This window comes from Anopheles arabiensis, chromosome 2 (genome assembly GCF_016920715.1).
Source record: "Anopheles arabiensis isolate DONGOLA chromosome 2, AaraD3, whole genome shotgun sequence".
Taxonomy (NCBI): Eukaryota; Metazoa; Arthropoda; class Insecta; order Diptera; family Culicidae; genus Anopheles; species Anopheles arabiensis.
In genome coordinates, this window is record NC_053517.1 from 44860608 (window position 1) to 44877211 (window position 16604).

Here is a 16604-nt window from a genome sequence, read left to right on the forward strand (position 1 = left end):
CTTTCAGAGGGTAACGGGAATACATTAGGAGTGTTTTTAATTTCCCTGCATTTGCTCTGAGCAACAGATCGCGGGGGAGGCGCAAAGGCAAAACTGATGTTGTGCGGCATTTTCTCAGCACTTGGTAGCAACGAAAATCGCCAAGCTTCCAGGGAAAATAAAAAAAAAACAGAAGTGTGCAGAATAGAAAATTCACCCACCCAGCTGAAGCCATCTGGGATCATCCAGAGGCCAGAGGCAACGCAAGATTAATAAAAATTAAAATTCCACCACTCAAATTCTCGCAACCGCAGCCCCCGTCCTACTGGATTCGCTCCCGTGGCCGACGGCTTCCGCTGAAAGGGATTTTATCACTCTCTTCCAACCGGCAGCTCGCAGCCAACCCGAAACCCCCAACTGCTCAAAAAGTTTGCACGAGTTTTGCTTGTCCGCGCGAATGAAGCAGGAACAAGCTAACCTCACTTTGGGAGCTGGGTACTGGCGGCAAAACGCGCAACGTGGTGCAAAGATTAAAAGCTTTGAAACTTTGAAACCAGCTGCCAGGCGATTCGGAGAGGAAGGTTGAATTTCGCCATCAGCTATCGGTGTGCTGGGTTTGACTTTTAAAAAACCTGGCGCGATCGGTGGTGCGGAAAGAACTGTTGCAATTGCAAACTGGTCACCGTGGAGTTGTTCTTTCGTTTCACTGTAAAGTGTATGAAAACGGAATCACTCCCACAGGCACAAGCATTTCATTAGAAAGTTGATTCAGCTGCTGTTATTAATTTGAAATAATGGTAATTTGAATATAAATATTTTTTCGAATATTCTGTCTCTCATTCTAAAAATCTCATTTTAGCCACTTGGCGTCATCGGCCAACATAATTTCTCACCATGGTAAAAGCAAAGCTAGCCCAAGCCTTAGGTGCTTAGCAGCGTTATACAGATATACCTCAGACAGTCTGAGTTGACTAATTTTCCCTTAAATGAAAAATACTCGTGGTCTCTTCCATCCCATTCTAGAATGCAACAGTGTCGTTTAGCTGCCCTCTGTCACATATTGGGGACCTAGAATTGTTGAATTTTCTTAGGAATTCTCTGCATATCAGTAACTGAGTCCTTGAGTTCAGACGTTACCTTCATATGGGTAATGGTACCGGATAAATGGACTTCGTTTTAGCTGCTTTTCTTTTTTTCATTACGTGCAATATCTTGTTTTATGCTTGTTTGTACAGCTTCAATGTTTGGATTTAAATGATACACAATTGTTATGTAAGATAATGACGTTTGGTAAATCATTTACAGTGTCATTGAACCAATAATACTAATGAAATAAATCGTTTGATTATGACACAAAAATAAATGGAGTATTACAAGGTAGGTTTAAAATACCTGTTGTTATGTAATTATAAATTAAACCTCATTTGACTGAAGGCTCTATTTTACTCTGTTGTGGAAGAGGGGAGTACAAACAGTTTCATTCCTACACAGCTTGTATGGTTTTGTAGCTCCAATGCTTTTAAGTATCTATTTCCATCATCAATGAAATTCATTAAATTCTACTGACAGCTTGCGAAGCTTATAAAAGAATTAAGGTAATTTGATAATAAAATATGAATATAAAGGTTTTAAAAACAGCATCTGAAAAAAATACAATGAACCATATAATCTTGTTTTTAATGTCATACAATTTAACTTCCATAACATTTCAACTATTAGATAAGGTCATTTTAATTGCCACTTTGTCTTCACAAAAAAAACTCCAACATCACAAAAATCTTATGTTGTGATAATCATATCAGATATCAGATAGTAATAGTCCAGTTGTTGATTGAAACGTGAGCTTATTTTAAATATTTTCACCCTATACAAAAACTTTTTAAAGGAAATTAATATTCCTAGTTTAGTACTATAGTCGGTGTTTGGGGCGTTCCTACTAAATACAAAAATCCGTATTTGATATAATTCGGTTAGAAAAATCTAATTATACTTTCTAATAAAAACATTAGATAACTGATGAATTTTATAATAATATTCGAACATATATGAGAAAAGATTTGTGCTCAACCGCCACCAAAACTATTCCATCCGAACTAGTGTTAATCTGAGGCAAACCATCAAATCATTCAATTAAAAGAAGATATCACCAAAACGATCAATTAAGAGACTCAAGAACCCTAGAAGATAGTTCCCTCCACGACTCCACATCAAATATATCAATTCCACATCGTAATCCTTCCCTGATGGTGTCAAATTTGCTCCCAAACTAATAGCCCAGCTAAATGCAACAATCAACAACGATTATCCGACGGGTATCGTCGATGCCACGGTCCCAAGGCAGTGCCCAGCAACCGAAAGCTTATCGGCAGGCTTACCACCATTTGTCTCCTTTATTGTGGGGTAGCCGTTAGAGCGAAGATTCGATACAAACTGTCCCGTGGCCCCCGAGGCCGGGACGTACTCTACGGGGCGTCTTTAATCCTTAAGCGCCATTAAAACAAACGACTGTGTCGTGTTTGTCCTGCATTTGGAGTTCTTGGCGTACTGGCCGGGCGTACCATTCCGGGGTCATCTTTCTTGCTTTGCATAATGGTGCTGCGCCCACCTGCCGTAGGTTTTGCCATTCCCCGGCCCTGAATGCTAATGGATATTACGTGAGGTCCTATCTGACCTGCGATAGAGTCGGAACGATCGGGGCGGAACGACTGGCTGGCACGCTTCCGGCCACCGACGACACTCATTAAGAACACGGCCAGCACTCTTACCGGCGCCTAATTTCATTCTTTTGACATTGAAGATGCTAAACGACACCGCCCGGAAGCATATTAAAAGGTAGCGCCAGCGCTGGGGTATTCTCACGGGACACAGGTGAACGTGCAAATAATTATCTCAGCCACACTTATCGGTTCTAATTTATAGATATAGAACGCTCTGTCTCTCTTTCTCTACAGCCTTTCCCGCCGGCTCGCAGTGACCACTGGGAGAGGTTCATTCGGAACCGTTTTCCAACCTGACCTACCAGTCCCAGTCCTCTGGATCGAGCCTTTGGAAGCTTCCGGGTGGAATATGGTTTTGATTTATCTCCGCCGAGCGTTTTGCTAAGTCCGGACACTCTGGAATATTTCCTGCAACCAGGAATATGTCCCGTGGTGCGAGCAAACAGCTCACGAACGTAAGTGTACGCGCACGTTGGGTCCTACGTTGCAAACGACGCCCAGCACACCCCCAAAGACTAATGGCTTTCCGGGGGATAATTTCGAAATTATTTTCTCTATTTCCTACACCAGCAGCAAAACGCCCGGCAGTCTTCACCTGCACCGCACGCCGCACGGAATGGTTAATGGCTAAACAAATGGCGAAAATACTTACCAACGGGAACCGCTGAATCAACCGCTGTGCGCCCCCGTTTCGGAACAACTTTTACATACGGTGCAGATTTATGTTTTCATATGACTAAATATCGCCATGCTGCCAGCACTGTGTGTCGTTACCATCCCCCCTTTTGTGTCCCAATTTTAAACCTCAGCGGGGTGTATGCGCTTCAAAAAAAAAAAAAAACAAACGAAAAGTACCACTTTAACGACAAACGGGTACCGCTGCTGCTGCTGCTACTGCTGCTGCTGGAACACCATAAAGTTGATGATGACGACGGCGGAAGGAAGCCAATTTTCATAAAAATTCAAATTTGCCTCCATTGAATTGAGGCAACCATATGAACGCGAAGGACAGGTTGTTTCGTTTCCTGCCGGTTCACTCTATTGCCTCCTTTGGGTCGTGTGCACGTACGTTTGCGTGGTAATGCTTTTGCCGGGAACCGAAACCATACGAAAAATGGACGAAAAACTATACATCCAAGCAAACGTGTACAACTAACCGGGTAAATGCCGAGTGTTGGCAACGTTACAAGCGTTACTTTACATCAGTTTGACATTTTGCGAAGAACCGAGCCCACGTGCACAGCCAACAAAAGCTCGAACCAAAAGATCTCGAAAGGGGAACCAATAAAGAGTTGTATCAAAAATGGAGTATATACACGCACACATATATAAATCTCTTTTACTGAGACTTTTGTATTAAAACCTTGGTCTCTCATTGGGTACATTTGGGCAGAGCAGTTGAAAATGAAAATAAAGCTTCGAGTGCACATAGCAACTCACGCTGCCGTCATTTACGATGTTTCAAGCGGGAGAATAATGATTCCACTTCGATGGCACCCCTTAACTTGCTCAAAACTGGCTGTGAGAGTTGTGAAGGGTGAAGGTGTAATTTATTTCCAAGGAAGCCTTACTTTAGACTTTTGGAAACGGCACTACCACAATCCTACCCGCCCCGTACCAACTGTTCTGCCGTGCGTTTGTTGCATTTGTTTGTGCCAGAGTAGGACACCCTACGCGACAGGAACGTTTCCACGGCGTGTTATAAATAACCTACATTTATGTACAGTTTTAAGTAGCTGCCAGTGTAAAATGTTGTTCATGTGCAAACTGTGCCGAGAGTGCATGATGCTGGAAGTACGCTCAAGAATGGATAATTAATTGCCCATCGGAATATAGAAATGTCACCGATTTCGAGGCGCGAACATAACTGTCGCAACCCTTTATTGATGACAGGCCAGAGCTTAAAGCCCTCTCAGAAAGCTCTTTCAATTAGCACGTGCTCTGCTCCCTCGAATCAATCATCGTGCCAACTCGCCTCGTCCTGCGCTGATTCAATGTCCCGTTAAAGGTGAATCATCCCCGCAGGTGCTCCCCCCGGGCCGGAGGTGATGATTTGTAAAACCGGAGTCCTTTTTTCCGCATTCATACTTCAGCCGTCCCTTCGCACGATGCTAAACTATCGCAAAACGATGGTATAAAGGGTGTTAAACTTTCACCACACACCGATAACCGGTGGCACCGAAGTGACAATGGCGCATCGGGACCGGGCACAACTTTTCGCACCATACCTAAACGTGTGTGTGTTTGTGTGTTGCCAGATGCCACATAAGGTTGCATGTGAAATTATGCAAATGTAAACATGAAACTATGTAGATTGCATTACTTCCGGTGGGCTCCAGTGCTAGCAGGATCTTCGACTCTCCAACCGACCCGGGGAGTTTCATTCGAAAAATGGTGCAGGTAACCAAAACCTCAAAAACCCCTCGCTAGAATGACTCCCCGCTCTCCGCAGCCGGCCCTCGGCCGAAGGGGCCCAAAGACTTAAGCAAATTGTTTTTGCCCCGGGACTGCGATGCTGTCGATGAGTTTTGGAAAGCGTCCGTTCGATAAACTTCTAAAATTTACCAGGCCAAACTCACATATACACACCGGACAGGTACAGGTACGCGTATGGGACCGTTGGACACATGCAGCTACCCCACACCCGGGGAGAATAGTTTATAAACCGGATAAAAACATGTTTGCATAATTTAGCCTGCTGCTCAAATCTGCTTTGCCAGTTTTTCAAACCAGCCGGTGTATCTGCTCGGGCGCTGTTACCGAAGGGGCCTCCGATTGGGGAGCAGTGATAAAAGTTGGCATCACCCGGCCGCTATCAACCTACTGTTCGGGGAGGGTTGTGGGTTTACCATTTTATTCACATGCCGAATACATCCCCAAAGGCGGGCTGCATAGGTAGCCTTCCACGAAATCTATGGTTTGTTTGAAGCTCCTATGAATGATAAAAGGATAGCTAAATATTTCCACGAAACGGTCGCAATATGCTACGAATGTTTTGGAAAAGCATACACATTGGATTGCGTGCAGTAGGAAATGTTCGAATTTGTATGTAAGACAACATGTAAAAGATTTGTGATTATCGCAGTATTACTTTATTGATATCCCAGCAAAGCCAAATAGAGTAGCCTTACTTTCCATTTTACGTCATGATTCATGGGGATTTGGAAGCGACTGCCTACTGTAAGTATCTGTAAAAATGAATTTACCAAAATAGACAATCCATTGGTTACAAATACAGTAGATGGTGCTGCGAAGGTCGAAATAAGACTTTTATGGGCTTACTGTGAAAGTTGGATTTTACTCACCCAGCTGAAGTAAAGAATACTTTTTCTATCTTTGTCTTCTTTTTTGGTGTAAGGACCTATGCGGGCATGCCCGCCTTTACAGACTTTCGAGACTTGTTTGTACCTTGCCATCCGTATAGTCACTTATTGTTACGGCAGAACAGACCTGTGGGACATCCATTAATTCCGATCTTATAGGAGCTCACGCATCAATCGAATATACAGCGCCTGTATATATGCAATATGAAACAAAGTTTTATTGATTACTAAGCTAATTAATTCCATTACGGATGAATGGAATCCATCATGGATTATTTTCCTAACACTTTTTTTACCACTTTACTGCAGTTCACTGCGAGATGGTCTTCTCGCAGATGGACTCGAAAGTACAATAACAAACACATTAAAAATTGTATGAGCAGTAACCGCAGTAACCTGCTTAAGCCCGCGTTACAGTCGAAGTGAATGCGAAATCGTCTGGTGAAACGTTGACTGTATATTTTTATTATTTAAAAACTGGCGAATTCAGTCACTATGTCGGCGAGAAATTACAGCTCTTATCAAAACAAACAATATAGGAATAAAAACCAAGACCCAATAGTACCATGCCGTCCCTATTTAGGACTGACTGATAGCATTGCCCAGTTGTGGTAAATGCAGGCCTAGAACGCCAGTGGTTGTCGCGCCAAATGAGAACAAGAGTAGAAACGTATTACCTGTATTTCCATAACCATTTGATACCGAGCGTAGTATCAAGAATACTGATGTGTTTTGAAACTGATGTTTAAATCTATCATTTAAATTCGTTTTCATTTAACTAAGATTTACATTATTCCATAATTTATTTCGCTTCACTCAGAACTTCACGCTTTGTTCACGGTGAAAAATAATAACCAGCGGGGAATAGTAAGTATACGCATTTAATTAATTATTAAATTATGTTTTTATAGTATCAATAGTTGGAGAATGAATTTTCTTTGTTTTGTTGTACAATGAGCAATATTCCGATTAATTAGCGTTACCGTGTAAAAAGACATATCGAGACAATTTTACGCCGTGAAGCGTGAAAAAATAGCCAAAATCAACATGTCTGAAACATTTCTCGCCTAAATGTATGTACCCAATAGTGTTAGGCGAGTAGACCCGAAACTATCGGGTCGAAGCCATCCATAAGCGACCCGGAGTCGTTCCGGTCGACCCGAAAGGTACAAGTAGGTTCAGTAGGTGCAACGACTCCGGTAGGCAACAAGAAAGCATAAGCGACTCCGACTCGTTGGTGCAACGAGTTTGGGTCGGTTTGGGCCAAGGTGGATTCATTCAGACCCACAGGTGCAGCGAGTTCGGGTCGGGTCGAGTCAAGATAGGTTCAATCCGACCCTAGCCCGACCCAAACTCGCTGCACCAACGGGTCAGAGCTCGCAGACTTCGGGTGAAATAAATCGTATGACCCACCACTAGTACTCAGCTATCATCTTCAATGAAGCGATGACATTCGATGAAATGCCAAATTTTCCACGCGTCCACCAATGGACACATATTTTACGCGCCACAGATGGATGTATGGACCTGTCATCGAATGTCATTGAGTTTGGCTTCACGCTTCACAGCGCGACGCCATTTGGCGGGATGTCTGGTTGCACGGTAAGAATAATGTTTAACGACGACAGTATCCTTGCATCGGTCTTCTCCCGCCCCGACACTTGCCGTTCCCGGCCGTCTTCTACTCTCGTCGACTCCGAACGATTCCGACTCCAGCCGACTCCCGCCCGACCGACAGAAAGTATTTTAAGAGGTTAAACCTATCTAAACAGTTATTTAATAAGCATTATAAGTACTAACTCGTTGACTAAGCGTAAAATGATACATAGGCGAATTTATTTAAATGTTTTGTGCTTATAAAACAACCCCATCCCACAGGAGACCCCACAGGTAAATGTGTGTCCTGTTAAAGCAACCGATCGGGCACCGGTAGATCACAGATCGCATTGTGCGACGGTATGGCGGCGATACCGGCCAGTGCAATGCCGACCGAGTCCGAGATGGACGTAACCATCATCGCGTACTCGCGCCTGGCCGCCGGTACATCGGTCTGGATGCGATAGAACGTGTTGACGTAGCCACCGCCACCAAGCAAACCTTCCCACAGGATCAGCACGAAGATAATCCAGATAGAGGGCGTGAAGTAGTACACCGCCTCGAACGTGAAGTACACCACGTTCAGGAACTGGAACACTGCCATGATCCACACCTGTCGGAACTGGATGAGGTTGACTGACGAGCGCGAAATGAACACACCGATCTGGTAGATCACCTGATACCATCGGTACTGTGCCGACTGGGACAACCAGATCCCGGGGAAGTACACCAGCTCGAACTGTGAAAGAAGGTGTGCAGCAAAAGGACGGTCAATGTCAATCTTTCATCAACTTCCCACGCCCAACCTGCGGCCACTCACCAGTCCCTGGTTGATGTAGTACTCCAACAGGTACACCAGAATCAAAGGAATCATAAAGATAAACAGCGACGGAATGTACCGAAGCCGCTGATTCCAGTTCTCAAGCGGCCGCTCGTCCTCCGGCAGTGTGTTGTAGTCGATCTCTTCTGGCTTTTCATTCCCGGCCTCCTGTTCGGAAATGTCCGCCGGTTTGTCCGTGTCTTTGTGGCGCAGCAGCAACCAGAATGCAGCCGCCTCTAGCCCCGGCACAACCAGCATGATGAGAATGGTCGTTTTTGGCGTCAGTCCGAGTCCCGTCAGGCCGGTGTACGAAAGCGACCCGGCAATGCCGGCCCCGCCCGTCCCCGAGGACCAGGTGGAAATAACGTTCCTAGAAGAGCGAATGCACGATACGGCATGGCGAGAAATGGACACACTCGTTACAGGCGCTCATTAAAAACTAATAAAAGCTTCGCCCGACTACTGACTTGTTGAAGTATGTTGCGTACGCGAGGAAGGTGGCCTCGCCGAGCCCGGATGAAAACGAGGTCGCTATAACGCCGACGAACAGCACCCATTCGACGGTGGCAAAGGCCGTCAGCAGAAAGCCGGCGGCGGCTGCCGCAACACATAGGAAAATTCGAACACTAGGGAAGAGTGGAAAGCAAAAAACAAAAAAAAGAACGCAAAACGTGAGAGTGTATCCAGCTGGAAGTTTCTCTCCCCAAGCTAGTTTGCCCGGGTTCTGCTGTAACACGTACTGTTTCGCCAACGGAAGGAACGATGCAATCGATTTGACGGCCAGTGCCGGCAGGATGTCGGCCAGGAGAATTGCACCGGTCGAGAGCTTGTTGCACGGACGTGCCTCGTACCCAAACGTAACGTCATCAGCTCGGGCCGTTGTGTTAGCCACGTCGTAGCCGTCCTGGGAAGAGTAAGAAAAAAATGAGAACGAGATGAAAGAGTTACACATAAATCGTTTCCAGCAGGTCCATCAACAGATTGAGCGAGGTTTGCAGTTATTAGCATGGGATGGGAAGAGTGATATTGCAACGAACACGAACGGATGCATCCTAGCGTTCCCCAGCACGGGCGCGTTCCCAGCGGGAAAAGTATTGTGACTCATTAAGTAGAGGCGAAAAAGTTGTTCAGTCGTGAAAGCGAGTTCGGGCTTTTTTGTGGCTTAAAAGGCGTCTCTGTCCAAAGGGGAAGGGCAAAACTGTAGCATTATTTTATTTGAGATCTGGAGCAGGAATGGCAGTACAAATTCGAAATTCTGCACACTTGCACAGTGGTGCATTCTACAAGTGGAAGTGTAGATTGTATTTGTTCATTCTCCATTCTTTTATCCTTTTGATACACTCGTCGCTTACACACGCTTACTCGCTATGAAATGGAATGGAATATTTCATTCTGTTTGTATGGTTTTCCGTGAAATGATTTTCAATTATGTCTTCTGTTTGTAATGTTGTTTTTTTTACTTTCGAAATAGTAATGGTAGCTTTAGATAAATTTGTCAGTTTTCATGAATACTATTGATAATAGTTTATACAATATGATTTTTTAAAGTATTTTCCCTTTCATTGCAGTATCATTGCTTCACAAAAAAGTGAATTGGGCAATCATTTATCGTTCCTAATTTATTTGTAAAATTGAATTTTTATATTGGACTTTCAATGGAGGCATCCACTCTTTTTCGAGCGTAATCGGACAAGCAGAACTTGTCCAGAAACCATGTTGTAAGAACCTTGTGAATCTTTGAGAGACTAATCTTAGCAGATAGCTACAGTTGATCGCCGTTTTATCCGGGTATCTTTTATCCGATTGTCCGAATATCAGTGCTTCTCAGAAATGATAGCTCAATACAACGGTGACATGGTGTGCCGAGCAAAATGTTTTTAAATGGTTTTTGATGTTATAATACATAGATAAATACTCAATGTTTTACCTAAGAATACGTGATAATCCTAAATATACGTGATAATCCTAAAAACTTGATAATCCGAAAACTATTATGAAGGTTAACCATTTCGTTATTGTATTAATAGAAAATGGCGTTTCGCTTTAAAAGGTTTTTGATGTTATAATACATAGATAAATACTCAATGTTTTAAAGGTATCTGACGTATGTATATCTATTCTCTCTCTTTCTCTCTCTCTCTCTCTCTCTCTCTCTCTCTCTCTCTCTTTCTCTCTATCTCTCTCTATGTTTGTAACTGTTTGTAACATTATCTGCACTGTACTGATGCAAAGCTGACAAGCCTATCAGACAGTGTGCCGACATTTGATAAGGCTCACGCCATAACGAAAGGCGAACTTTCAAAGCCGATCTCTCAAAACAAGCAATTTTCCAAACCCTTTCCAATCCTCGACACAGCAAAACGGTCCCGAAGCCTTTTAGTTGAAAAAATGTGCGCCACTGCCACAACCGGATGCGCGAGGCTCGGTAAGTTATGTGGTTTCGAAAGCTCGACCAAAGCTGGACAGGTTCGTGGAAAGCGTAGGTTCGTTCAAAGAACAATAGACACCCCCCGGAGGTGCTTTATACCCGCGTGCAGCTTAGTGCGACGGTGTTCCATTCGCAAATGGTACGAATTTCAGCCGCATGTCAATTACGACTCAACGCAGGGAAGGATCTGTTGGAGAGGCGGTATCGTTTGTAGGAAGTAATATCATAGTCAGTTCAGTACACTGTTCAGTTGGAATCTACTGTTAATAACGATAGGTGAGGGTGGTTTTTATGAATGCATAGATATTTGCTAAACAACTTCCTCAGCAATGAATATGGAGGTATGGTAATATGATAGCACACCGTAAAACAGTACGTTTGATCCATTTTACATATGAACACCGAAAGCTACTAGACGGAATGGCTTTATGAAATGTTAAGCCTAGTGATTCTATTTGTTTTAGTTTAATTTATTGCTGAAGCCTCGATAGGCCATTCGATACTGATGGTCCTAGAATGCGTTTAATAAGAAACATTTACATTCATTATCTAGGAGTTTGAAAAATTTTGATTTAAAAAATTTACCCGTTTTATTTGCATATGGGTGGTGAATGGAGAGTGGTGGAGAGTGGTGTTGAATGTGCGTAATTTCAGTTCAAGCTGCATGCATATAATAACTTTCCAGTAGGGTAAATCAAATGCTATATATTTGTCCACTCGTTCGTATAGAATCTTTCCTTATAATTTCTAATTCTTGTGTTAAGATTATCTTGATGCATTTTGTCTTCTATCTATTAGCTCTTCATATTCAATATCTTTTTTTTTTAACCATAACGATCCAAATTTGAATTCATCATACATCAACCTTTAATTGTTTTGTGATTTTTTATTTTATTTTTAACACTAAAAGCTTCTCAAATTTAACGGTGGAACCACAGAAAATGTCCCACACATTTCACCTTTTAATAAAACGTTTAGTTTCACATTCAGTTTCTTCTCTGCACCAACTGAACGTTTACGATCCAAAGCATACATTATTTTCAATTTGCTACGGATTTTCATTGGATATAATTGTCCATTAGTTTTCATTATCGTTCAATAATTTAATTTATTTTACACCTTCCACCAAAAAAAAGAATAGATAAGATTAAAGATTCATTTGATTTATCGCACTTGCTACCATGATAACCAATCGTACCAAACGAGGAAGTGTGTAATTCAAACATCCCGTCAATTATAACAATCGACAAGCTACAACATCCCAATTCTCGCCCGAGATAGTAATTCAATTTACCAACTTATCATTCCAATCGTAACCCGAAGGTTAAGTCCGCTTCTGTCCGCGATGCTGACTTATTACATGAAATGCCCAAATCGTGCAATCGTTGAATCCAGTATTTAACGCGATTCATATCCCCACCACCAACCACGCCAGACAGTTGTTGATTTGCTGCAATCTTCAGTCAGTACACCGGTAAGAGTTTACAACAGTGCGCCCCTATGGTTGAGCTTTGCCTTTAATTAACCTTTATCTCGTTCCACTCCCGCCCTGTACAACGCTGATAGACACTATCAATTGAGTACCCAGCCCAAAGATGTGTCCTCGGACAACACCCGCACACGCAAAGCCGTATCGTTTCGGTAAGCAGATCACGCCGACTCGCACCATAAGGCGTCGCGGAAGGTCTCACACCATGGGACCAAGGTTCGCTTATCGCCGGGTACGTACGGATGACCGAGACATTGAGATATTGAAGAATCGGCTAATCAATCATTCAACCGTCGTATGGCGCTATCTGAAAAGGCAATCCAACGGATGACACCACGTGACGATCGTGATCACAATGCTCGTTTTAAATGGCACTGCAGCATGTCGCTCGTAGTTAATGGAGAATCCCCGTTTAAGAAGCGCCAGCTCATCGACCCAGTAACACATTGAACCTTTTTTTTCGCCATTAAAAATTTCCAAGTGCGATCATAACACCTGCCAGACAGGCACGTTTGTTTGCAAATAAACAAACACTGCCACTACACCACTACTACCGTACAGCAATCACATCGTGGTGGTGGTGTTGGTGGTGTTGAACACACAACCTCGTGTTGCACACACTGCACAGTGCACTCAATCCAACGCAGCCACTTTCACTACTCACCAACGGCGATGCACTCTTGGCGTGCCCGTCTCCCCCCTCCAGCTCTTTCAGAATATCGTGCGCAGCTGTCAGCATCACCACATAGCCGTAGTTGTTGCACAGTCCCAGTATCCAATAGGCCACGAGATCGCGCCAAAGGCCTTTGTCTTTCGGCGGTGCCTGGTCTGGATCGTTCTCCGTCAGTGGCACGACCGACGGGGACGTTGCCTCGCCGATGTCCGTCATTATTTATATCACACACTGCTGCTGGTTCGGGGTTGTAAATGGGAACTAACACACTTCGTTCTTTGACTTTGACTTTACAGAGTGTTTCGGTCGGGATGGGTGCTATCAGCACTGCACAAACACCCGAACAGATACACACACAAACACTTTATGGCCCTTTTCCTTTGTTGCTTTACTTTATCGAAACGCTAGCATTGCGCGGGTTACCCAGTTGCCCTGTAAACCAATCGGCCAGCAGTAACAACGCGTGCAACAATGCAGACGAGCCCCCGTTCACGAACACTGGTGACCTCCAAGGCCGTCACACGCGGTCAGACACACGCGTTCACTGTCAGCCGTTCGGATGGACCAGCACCGGGGTGCGTTGTGCGCAATCCACTCAGACCGAACGCACTCAAACGACTAACTACGATGTGTGGTGCGGTGACCACTTCCACTTTGTTCGCGAGGGAACCCACCGTGCGTTCCGTACAGTCCGCGCAAACTACACACGCACACGTTTGTGTCCAACTGAGACCCTCGAGACGTGCTTAGGGCTTGGCGAATGCTGTCCGCTATGTCAAACACAGCGATCGGGTACGGGTCGTTCGATGACGATTGGTTACGGCTTGAAGGGAACCACAAATTATTGCCAATTTTCTTATCAGTGGTGCTTTGGCCTGGACGAAAGTAATGCGCGATGCTGCAAACGACTCGCTTGACGAACGGTTGATCGGAACGCACGTGGTACTGGGTGCCAGGGTGAACGAACACAGACTCGCAATGTTGATAATGCGCCTATGCTGTAAACATTCATCAAAATGCTTCCAAAAAAAGTGTGGAATGAAATACAAGAAGATGCAATTATACGAACACATTACGAACACAGTGATAAGCTTCCCCGTGTATTGGTGTAAATCCATCTTAAATACATGAAATTGTGCTACTGAAAATCAACTACCTACCAACAAATTGCTGGATGGACCTCCTGTGACATCATAACTTTCTTGACCTCACGGGGTATTTTTAATTTTTTATCGTAAACTTTCTATAACCAATTTTGCACATCAATTGCAAGTAATGTTTTATCCATATTTTCAGAAAATTTATTTTTATATATTTCACATTTTCCATACAATCTTAAATCTAAAGAATTTACGCCCTAATGTAGGACTTCCTAGGAGAACTGTTTCTGTACTTACTACCGTATTATCAATCTTAGTTGAAGTTCTCAATTTTCTTCAGACAAGACTCCAATCAAGACAACTGCAACAACTTCGTCCGGTCAAGTCCATCAAACGATATTTCTTCAACGAATAACAACATATAAATAATGTTATATTGAATGAATATACAAAATATAGTAACCATATCCAATGCCAAAATATACATATTTCAAAATAATATATAAAAATATACATGCAATAAGAATATATAAAAAATAATAAGCCGAAAATAAAATAAAAAATTATACAAAACAAAAACGTTATGTCCAAAAAGCTCGTCCTTAAATTCTTCCTATATCTCCCACATTGACACTACGTTTAAAAAAAGGATTTTGTTTCATTACGTGATGAAATGTATGTTGTATGAACATAAATTATAGCATAAATCGCAACATAAATCCACCCTCTTCCCGAAACATAGCCCATACATGAAAAGCTCTTGATAAATATGGTGAAAAGTATGATTTATCTCGCGACAGCCTCCCACTATTCACCGCGGCGTGGTAATTAGATTCTTTTCTATTGATTCACCGGGAGGGGGAGGAGGGGGGCGTGCGTATTGCAACCCACACTAGGTAACAGCATAACAAATGGAAGCCAAATTCCTCACCAATCGCACCTTGTCTGCCCTGTAACACGGGACGTATCAACAAGCATTTACCAGCTGCTCCCATTTGCCCACCGTGAAGATGGTAATTAATTAAATTCTTTGCCTTCTTTTGCCCGCAACACGGGCGGGCTAATGTCCGTGATGGTATCATTGTGTAGTTGCGTGGGACGAGAGACGATCTACAGGACCTTCTGAGCGCTTCTGCCAAAGAGCGCACAAAGTATGCGAAAGCACTGCTCGGCATCTGTATGTTTGCTGCCGGATATTCCAGATGCCCTCCCACCCACTCTAGTGGTCCGCGTACCCGATGCACGTATGCAAAACTTACGCTTTCCCCTTCACGCTAACCACGACATGGAATGTTGCACATCGTCGTAGCGCACTTCAGATTTACTCTTTTTTTTGCGCCTTCACAGATGCACCCGGCCAAACCTTTCCGTAGTTGCGTCGGCATAGCTGACAAAAGGGTTTTTTTCGTGCATTTGCTGTTGTTTGTCACATTCGGCAAAACCGACATGCCTAGTTCTGAGTTGCTGCGCGCTGCTAGAACTTTATTCCACTGTCGGCAGAACTGCATGTTGTGTCGGTGGAGATGCACGTGGACATACATACACCCAGCCACAGCTGCAATCTTCTTAGGCAACAATATTATTTCCTGCAAATGATGATGCCGAGTGTGGTGAGTGAACGGCAGTCTGAGACTGAGAAGAGCACTGATGCCCACGGGTTTCGATATTCACTTCACTGCTACATTTACTACTGCTGGAACGACAACGACTACTAGGACGGCGGCCGCACACGGTTCGGTTTCCTCGAACTATGTCACGGGAAAAACTTTTCCCCTGCTATCCCCGGGTGCTGGGGGAATAAATCACGCACAGCAACAACGGGGTGAGTGAGCTCTATTTTTAGCACACCACCACCATGGCCTTCCGGGAAGATTATTTGGGCGTGGGTACACAACACCAAGGGGACAGCATTAGAAGGGAGAAGCAAGTGAACTAGTTATGTGTAGTTTCTCCCAAACCAATGGACAAGCGAGCGAGCGAGAAAGAGAGAGAGAGAGAGAGAGAAGGAGAGAGGAAAAAATTGGCAACGGAACGGGAACGAACTCATCCGTACTATGTCACAATCACTAAGGGCGACAAATAGCTACACCTTTTTATTTTATTTCGCTTCGTTTCCCTTCGTTTGCCTTGCCTCGCGCGTTGATGAAAGTTCCCGGAAGTGTTTCAAGAGTAGTTACATTCCGGTTTCCGGCCTTTTATTTACCGTATGGTAAGGATGAGGAGTGTAGTGAGCTTTCACTGGCGATACCATTGCAAGTGGCTATTCTCGTGCTAATGCTCGTCAATGGTGTGCTAATGGGCACACAAACGGTACTGGCAACATACCTGAGGCTATTCCAATTTTAATTAACTGCTACAGACCGGAAATAGAGCATCGGGTAAGTAAATTTTACTTTTAATCAAACTATTCTCTACTTGGAATTTTCGAGATTTGTGTGCTTTTACTCGTTCATGTTTTAGTGTCTTGACATAAAAAAAG

General features: G+C 43.8%; 1 protein-coding gene and 1 long non-coding RNA gene across 2 annotated transcripts; one reads left to right on the plus strand and one right to left on the minus strand.

Moving 5' to 3' along the window:
• Positions 1–7822: 7822 nt before the first annotated feature.
• On the minus strand, positions 7823–13657 carry LOC120896250 (battenin). The gene is made up of 5 exons (XM_040300235.1): positions 13017–13657; positions 9176–9339; positions 8903–9061; positions 8436–8805; positions 7823–8354 (listed from the first exon to the last, which is right to left on the minus strand). The coding sequence occupies exons 1-5, from the start codon at positions 13239–13241 to the stop codon at positions 7926–7928; spliced, it is 1347 nt and encodes a 448-aa protein (XP_040156169.1). The 5' UTR covers positions 13242–13657; the 3' UTR covers positions 7823–7925.
• LOC120896251 lies at positions 10653–13005 on the plus strand. Its single transcript, XR_005738413.1, has 3 exons — positions 10653–10860; positions 12187–12337; positions 12430–13005. It is a non-coding gene; the product is annotated as an uncharacterized LOC120896251 (long non-coding RNA).
• Positions 13658–16604: the final 2947 nt, after the last annotated feature.